At 32.3% G+C, this 9,051-nt stretch overlaps 1 protein-coding gene across 1 annotated transcript in view; it reads left to right on the forward strand.

Annotated features, from left to right (window-relative positions):
- The window catches only part of LOC123302736 (aryl hydrocarbon receptor nuclear translocator homolog), a 34,973-nt gene extending 26,782 nt beyond the window's left edge, over positions 1-8,191 (forward strand). Inside the window, exons 3-9 of the mRNA XM_044885806.1 lie at positions 260-420; positions 4,132-4,304; positions 4,389-4,536; positions 5,190-5,381; positions 5,771-6,230; positions 6,515-6,657; positions 7,595-8,191. Coding sequence (XP_044741741.1) covers positions 260-420; positions 4,132-4,304; positions 4,389-4,536; positions 5,190-5,381; positions 5,771-6,230; positions 6,515-6,657; positions 7,595-8,190 — 1,873 coding nt within the window. The 3' untranslated portion in view covers position 8,191. The remainder of the gene's footprint in view (positions 1-259; positions 421-4,131; positions 4,305-4,388; positions 4,537-5,189; positions 5,382-5,770; positions 6,231-6,514; positions 6,658-7,594) is intronic.
- Positions 8,192-9,051: the final 860 nt, after the last annotated feature.

The following is a 9,051-nucleotide window of genomic DNA, read 5'->3' on the forward strand; positions in this document are numbered from 1 at the left end:
CACCTTTACTAAAATTTTGTTTATATCAATTAGTTTATGAATTGATTGCCAAATTTCTCTTAAATTATTTCTAATTTGATCCAAAAAATACAAAAATTGGGTTCATTCTACGATTGAACGAATATTTTTAAAGATATTTCTTGAAATCCTATAGGAAAAGCGATAGCAGGTGTTTTTTTTTGATATTTTTTATTTATTTATTTACAAAGTGTTTTTGGCTAATTGTAATGACCGTTTGGTATTTGTTTCCGAAAAACTGTAGGGAGAATCATTGTGAGATTGAGCGACGTCGGCGTAACAAGATGACTGCATATATTACGGAATTATCCGATATGGTACCAACATGTAGTGCATTGGCACGCAAACCAGATAAATTAACGATACTTCGAATGGCTGTGGCACACATGAAAACACTTAGAGGTAAGTACATGCTTTCTATTTTATTTTTATATTCCAGTAGGAAAATTTGATAAGAAAACAACACAATTTTTTTTTTACATAATTTGTTTACTTAAAGTAATTAGCAAATAACTTGCATCCCCATAATTTAGCTGGAAACACTCTCCAGATTTGATCGGGAGATTCCAGAAATCGTGTAATTACGATATCTACATATAACCCTTCAGAGTTCAGCAAATTAAGAGAAGTATTTTTTTGCAAATTTTCAATTATGGCCAATCTGGGTTTACAAAACATCAAAAATATCGTACAGTATTATGATTCAATCACATAATTAGATTCTCCCGACTTTCTGGAACTTGGAGATAGCACCCCTACTTAGCTCCCAAAAGTTTTTGTTGTTAAACGATAAATGTTAAAGTTGACTTGATTATTAAATAGGCAACTTGAATTACGTATACGTTATACATGTATAATAGTTTTCGATTATTTGACATACACTTAACATTTACGTCATACAAGTTGCCTAATTACTACTTTTTTGATTTAGCTCTCTAAATTTTATATAATTAATAAAGTGACATACATTTTTTACTATAAAATAACCAAATAAGTCGGATAGAAGTTAGCTATCTAAATTTATGTAAAGATCTATGGATACTAAGCATATTTAATTATGATAAAGCTAAATTTTAAAAGATAGATGTAACCAAAGTAAGTTTTAGGTTGGTAATAAAATTAATCGGGCAGAAGTTAGCTATCTAAATTTAATTTTGAGATCTATGAATAATATGAATATTTAACAACGGAACTGTAAAAATACAACAATAAAATTAAAATTCACAGTAACAAACTTAAATATTTCATAATAAAATTTATAATATAAAAAATATAAATATATATATAATAATGGGGTTTAACCTCCGTTTTTGTGACGCATGCCTAATCACAGAGGCCACCCACATCATTATTTGTTAATCTTTATTTAATCAATTACAAACATATACAATTACATTTTTGATGTGGGTGGAGTCGGTTACTTCGTTCTTATCCAAGCGACGACAATGTGATCAAATCTGCACTCCCATTAATTATAAATTGTTCACACTGCCGCTGCCTGGTTTCGAACCCGCAACCTAAGTCTAAATAATCCTACGTTCTAAAACTAGCGCTTTAAACCGCACGGCCATTTAGACTCTTCTATAAATATATATATAAAAATTTCTATAAAGAAAAGAAAAAAAAACAAAAACTGAAACTCACAGGCAAAGCAGGCAGGCAACATTATAAATAAATTTAAAATTCATGGGACATAACTTGTTATTTAGAATAATTAACGAGAATGGTTTGAGCTACCACTCTTTTTTTTTTATATTATAAAATAAAAAGACAAAATACTAAAAATTTTAATATTACCTGAGTATTCAATGAATTCGTAATTAGTTGGGTTCGAGTATTCAATTCAAAAATTCTTTAATTTTAATAAAAAGCCTTTTTTAAAGTGCTAAGTAATCTTAAATTAAATTAGAAAATCAGAATACTTTAAAAGTAGGGGATTTAAGGATGTTTAGGGACAAGATTTTGTTTAAACATTCAGCTCTCGATATTTCGAAAACCAAAGAGCAGATATCGTAAAAATTTATTCTTATTTTTCGTCTACATTCATGAAGTTATAATAAAATTCATCATCAAAGTTGATCGGGAACAAAGCAATTGACTCTCCCTCTTGGGCGTCCTACCAGACTGGCCTCACGACGGGCAATCAAACATTTTCCGATCCCCGTGAAAGAGATTTTCCTGCTACCGAATGTTTTTGAAGTTATACATTTTTTAGAAGCCTTGTGAAAAAAATGATAAGAGAACTACATCCTGAAGTTAGTTACAATTTTTTAACACCATGAAGTTAGTCGATAAACGAAATATCACTCACAATATGTATCATATTAGTATGTATTATTTGTTTACATTATTTATAAATTATTATATTTGTTATCACCAAAGAAGTGTAAATATAAGTTAACACATCCTTTTTTTATTAACCACCGAACTAAAAAAAAGGGGTCTTATAAGTTTGACCGCTATGTGTGTCTGTCTGCCTGCCTGTGCCATCGTTTCGTTTAAACGAATGAACCGATTTTGATTTTTTTTGTTTCGTTTGAAAGGTAATTTAATGGAGAGTGTTCTTAGCTATGTTTCAAGTACGAGCTTAGGGTTCCGTACTTGGAAAAACTAAAAAATTGGCGATGATCTTGAAAATCGGTTCTGTTTGGAAAAGGCTTTAAGGAAAAAAGTAATTTATTGGAGGGTGTTCTAAGAAATGGTTCAAGTGCGAGCTTAGAGTTCCGCATTGAAAAATTTGTCGGGAGTTTTAAAAATTTTGTGAATTTCACTTGTATCGCTGACTGCAAAGAAATAAAGAACTCAAACAGAAATAGATCTGCGGATTACAGGCTGGTTATAACCATAAAGATAATACAATAGAGCCGCAAACTTGTAGCCAAAATGTTTGATCGCAGTAAAAAGAGACCAGATCAGATAGGCGCGTATAGCTCTAAGGTCAAGGATTCTCTTATTTCGTTTTCTATGTATTTACACCTCTATGTTATTATCTCTATGGTTATAACCGATTTTAATTGTATTGTTGCTCGAACAATATAACAAAAGGATGTAAAAATATTACATACAATACAATGACGTTTGCTGATGTGATGGATTTATGAGAACTGAGGGGGTGTCTTATTTAAGTGCGGGTGACGGGTGTCGGGTATTTATACATACATATAAATATAAATATATTATAAATAATTGTGTTAATATTCTGGACATGAAGATTATGTGGTATTTTAAGACAATATTTATTCAGAAGTCGTGCTTTTCACATCCGGCGTTAGAATATTTTGTTTACTGATTGGCTATTGTGGCCACTTGTACGCTGAATGCATTGGTTCACTCATATCATTCACTCACTTAAAAACAATATAACTTAGTCTTTTCTCAGAGTTTTTTTCATTTCTACGTAAGGGCCGCACCTTAAAACATTTAAATTTTTCTATAATTAATTATCATATTGTGGAATTTTATTGTAGTCGGGTGAAATTAGGTTTTTAATTTTAAGAATTCACTAAAATTTCATGTGTTATGTATTACACAATTTAATCCACCCCGAACCTATATTAATATATAATTTGATACCTCACACATCTAAGTGTCTCTGAATTGGTGAAATAATTTTATTAATTTAAGTATGCTTTATTTTTTTGTTTTCTTTATAAATAAAGACAAAAATATATTTTTTTAGTATTCGCTACTCAATTAAATCAATTATTGTTTTATCATAGTCCCTTCTATATTCTAAAGTGACACCTAATAATTTCATGAATTTGATAGATCTGTCTCAGGTTTATCTCCCAAATCAGGCCTCAGATCAAAATTTGGTAAAGAGCTTTTCCATTTGTCTTGATAAGCTTTATTTACTGGTATAATTTTCTGCTATCAATAACAGAACACGCTGTATATAAAACATCCTCTTTTTTGGTCGCTAGGACCAAAAAACTTACTTTTTACAGGGTTAAAATTGAAATATAAACATTTTTTGGGCTAATAATATATTTGGAGTTTCAAGGCCAAAAATTAACTTCAAAAAAGAATTTTTGATGAACAGGTTTTTAACATTTTACAGCATTTTCTGGATTATTTATTCGACTGTCATTATAAGATGAATTTTTGTATTAGGTACAGGGAATACTAGTCAAGATGGAGCATACAAACCTTCATTTTTAACTGATCAAGAATTAAAACATTTAATTTTGGAGGCAGCCGATGGATTCCTATTTGTTGTGAACTGTGATTCTGGTAAAATAATGTATGTATCAGATTCAATAGCGCCAGTATTACATTATAGTCAAGTAAGTATTATCAACGAGCGACGAACAACGAGCGCCATTTACGATTAATTAATTGAACTAATTCTTCTGTACTTTTTATATTAGAATGATTGGTATGGGACAAGTTTTTTTGATCATTTACATCCCGAAGACGTTGATAAAGTTCGTGAACAATTATCAACGCAAGAACCTCAGAATAGTGGACGAATTTTAGATTTAAAAACTGGTGCTGTTAAGAAAGAAGGCCACCAAGGTAAATTATCAAATTTTTGGTAATCAGGCCAAATATTACGTCATTTTCGCTAAGTGGGATATTTGTTTAAAGCAAAAATTTGTATTATAGTTTCGAAACTTTGCTCAAATTACCTGACTATTTCTGTCTATTTTAAGATTTTAGCAAAAATTGTCTGTTTATTTTTGCAAAAAAGTTTGATAATTAAATATTCGAAAAATATAGAAATTGGCCATTTGTCCAAAATAAAAATCATACGATAAGATAAAGCTAAACCCAAAAACCAAGATTTGTGGGTAAAATTATTGCTGAATGCAAAGATTTCGATAAAGAATCAGGTTCATTCCCAAAGATTCTAAATCAAAGGCGTACCCTGCTTTTGGCTCAAAGAGGGGAGGCAAGAATTTGGTTTAAAGAGGGCAAATATGAAATTTTCGGCCTACAAATTTTATAAATTCAATAGTACTTACCATAAACACATGCTAAGCCAAACACATCAATTGGAAGTCGAAGTCTAGGGAAAGGGAGTAGCCGCTCTGATATGCCCCTTGATCGAGGCTTAAATTCCCTAACATTTTCAAGTTTTTGTTTTACAAATTTCCAATTTTGCCAAAACGATGAAGATTTTTGGCCTTTTAACGCGCAATAATTAATTTCCTTTTTTTTGGAAATAGCTTCAATGCGGCTATGTATGGGATCTCGGCGAGGTTTTATATGTCGAATGAAAATTGGTAATGTATCAACCGACATGAGTTTAGGTCAAATGATTCGTTTGAAGCATCGTGGAAGCTTAAGTGGAACGCAAGAGGGCTCCAATTATGCTGTAATTCATTGTACTGGGTATATTAAAAATTGGCCCCCAAACGGTAAGTATTTATTCATTATTAAAACATCCCGGTTGGAATTATGACGAGAGGGGTTAAAAAACGGATTTTCCTGATCTTATTTTATGCTAAAATTCCTAATAAATTGCTAGGATAGTTCTGTGAAATTTAGTGCTGTCTCAAGAATTGGATTGTTTGGGGTACTGCCTGAGGATTCTCAACCAGATCCTTAGGTGTTTTAACTTGCTTTTTGATGAGATAGCCCATGGATCCCGAATATCTTAAGACAGCCCTAAAAATTGTATAACACAATTTTCATGGCTCTGATATTCACTTCTAAAAACACCTTATATTCGAATCGGGATCCCCCTCTCCGGCTTAAAATAAGGCGAAGTTGTGTGTTTACCTGGACAGTTATAAAATTTTTACAGATATGTTTCCTGGTGTACAAATGGATCGCCAAACTCAAGACGATGACATTCATGGATCTCATTGTTGTCTAGTGGCAATTGGTCGTTTACAAATATCGTCATCCTCGAATCCAGTCGGTGATTTATCAAGTGGATCAAACGATGTTAACGAATTTATCTCTCGGCATGCGGTCGATGGTAAATTTAGTTTTGTGGATCAACGTGTTATTGGATTATTAGGCTATACACCAGTTGATTTATTAGGCAAATGTTGTTTTGATTTCTTTCATCCAGAGGATCAAATCCACATGAAGGATAGTTTTGAGCAAGTGTTAAAGTTAAAAGGACAAGTCATATCAGTCATGTATAGATTTCGAACGAAAAATCAGGAATGGTTGTGGTTACGGACTTCGGCATTTGCGTTCCTGAATCCGTACACGGATGATGTGGAATATATTGTGTGTACAAACGTTGCTGCTCAGTATGTATTTTTAAAGGTTTTATCCTCAAAAGATGTTCGACCTAATCCGGAACACAATTATCCAATTCTTCACAATAGAATTATATAAAAGTTGTCGTAATTTCCGATATTTCCAGGAAAAATTATCCGATCAGTGTGTCGCATTTAAAATGAAGACCCTCACACTTTCGCCATTTATAGCAATTATATCGATTTGAATTCGTAGGCGAACAATTTTGAGAAATTTGTTGTAATAGAAGTAAAGTAAAACCTCTTTAATATAATTTTTTTGTTTAAAATTACAGTCGTTCTTTACAAAATATTCATGAAAATGTACCAACAAGTGATCCAATGTCGTATCAATCGCAACCAGGCATCGATTATACGTTACAGAAACGGGATTCGCCAATATTTTCATCGCATATCATTTCACCTGGGCATTTGTCAAGTAAGTAATCTCGAGAGAAAGAAATGTGTAGATTTATCGAAATATAACGTAAATTTGACCCAAAATGTTCATAAATAGTATTTATTTGACGATTGGACGAGTAGTTTCTGAGTAAAACGATACCTAGAATCGATTTTTAATGTTATCTCGAAATCTACTTGCCCAATCCTTAAACGTACCCGATTTTTGTAATTTTTGGGTCAAAATTACCTTATAAATAGATTGTTATCGAAATTGGGAAAACAAAATTTTTCTCGATTTTTTGTAATTTTCTTAAGGGGTACCCCTTAGTAAAAATCGAAAAAAACCGCGAAAATTTTATTGTTTCGGAATTTGATAAAACTCATTTAATACGGCTAATTTGGCCCAAAAAATTCAAAAATTCCGTTATTTTGGCGATCGGGCAAATAGTTTCTGAGAAAAACGAAATCTTGGATCGTTTTTTGAGATTATCTCGAAAATTATTCGACCAATCGTTGAATGAACACGATTTTTGTGTTTTTTGGGTCAAAATTACCTTATATAATGAGTTTTATCTAAATTGGAGACAAAATTTTTTCCTCGATTTTTTTCATTTTTCTTAAGGGGTACCCCTTAGAAAAAATCGAAAAAATCGCGAAAATTTTATTATTTCAAAATTTGATAAAACTGAGTTCAATAGGCAAATTTGACCCAAAAAATTCAAAAATTGCGTTATTTTAGCGATCGGGTGGATAGTTTCTGAGAAAAACGAAATCTTGGATCGTTTTTCGACAGTATCTCGAAAATTATTCAGCCAATCGTTGAATGAACACGATTTTTGTGTTTTTTGGGTCAAATTTACCTTATAATCTGAGTTTTATCAAGTTTCGAAACAAAAATTTTTCGTCACTTTATTTAAAATTGAAAAAATTCATTTCATAGATGTTTATACTAACATTGGATCGCTTTAAATTAGGTACTCAACAACAGTCATCTCGACCAGCAAGCAACCAAAATGTGTACAGTGGTTATGAATCAGTAGCATCGCCAACAACCGCATATGGATCACCGTCTGGGTCAGGGAGTATTATGACACGAATCGGTAGCAAATCAGCGGGTGGTAGTAGTGGGAGTCCACAACCAATTGTAGGAGGAAGTAACAGTGGTCAGTGGGCCAGCATGAGACCTTCAGAAGGTTATCAATATAGTCAATTAAGTCCAGCTCGATCACCAGGTGGTCCTACATACACGCAACTCGGTGGAGGCACACGACATACACCCATCTCATACCATACAACACCTACATCAAACACGGGTCTATGGCAATGGCAGAGTGGTCCACAGCCAACGGAACCCACCGTTGTGGTTAGTGCAAACCAATCCACACACAACACGGACAATGAGTCACAAGGACACGGTCATAGTGGCCCTGCGGGTCCTTCGGGTCCTCCACAACATTCAAATAATCCACATGCCCAAGGACAAGAATTAACTGATGTTTTACAAATGTTCGACCAAAGTACAGCTTCTACATTTGAGGATTTAAATATGTTTACGACCAATTTTGATTAAAATGTGCTAACGCATTTTTTTATTTATGGTGATATCAATTTTTAGAATTTTTGTGGGAAGTGGAAAATATTTTTTAAATTTAGTTTGAGCGAATTTTTAACCAAGGAAATGTTTGTTATATTAAAAATTCACGGTAGGTTTTGCAAGATTGGACAAGACCACGCACGAATTTCTGACAATTTTTTTAAAGGATACCCTTTAGAAATAATCGCGAAAAATTTTATTGTTTCGGAATTTGATAAAAATTATTTAACACGGCTAATTTGGCTCTAAAAATTTAAAAATTGCGTTTTTTTGCGATCGGTTGGATAGTTTCTGAAAAGAACTATATATTGGATTAATTTTCGACATCATCTCGAAAATTATTCGCCCAATCGTTGAATGAACACGATTTTTGTGCTTTTAGGGTCAAAATTATCTTATGTACTGAGTTTTATGTAAATTGTATACCAAATTTTTGCCTCGATTTTGTTCTTAAGGGATACCCCTTAGAAAAATCGAAAAAATTGCGAAAATTTTACTATCAAATTGTTTCGAAATTTGATAAAACTCAGGTCAATAGGCAAATTTGACGCGAAAAATTCAAAAATCGCATTATCTGGAAAATTACTTGTCCAATCGTCGAAGTAACACGATTTTTGTATTTTTAGGGTCAAAATTACTTTTTGTACAGAGTTTTATCTAAATTTGAGAAAACAATTTTTCTAGTTTCTATTCATGCCGCGCTCTACAACTAAAATGATCTCCCGATGTAGAATCGAGCTACGCTGAGTTGATCCGAAGCAACACAACGAAGTACAAGTTTCGGTACGATAATTTTACTGATTTGAATTTGCCAGAAACCCTCGATTTTTGAAATAA

The sequence above is a fragment of the Chrysoperla carnea genome, chromosome X, assembly GCF_905475395.1.
Source record: "Chrysoperla carnea chromosome X, inChrCarn1.1, whole genome shotgun sequence".
In the NCBI taxonomy this organism is placed as follows: Eukaryota; Metazoa; Arthropoda; class Insecta; order Neuroptera; family Chrysopidae; genus Chrysoperla; species Chrysoperla carnea.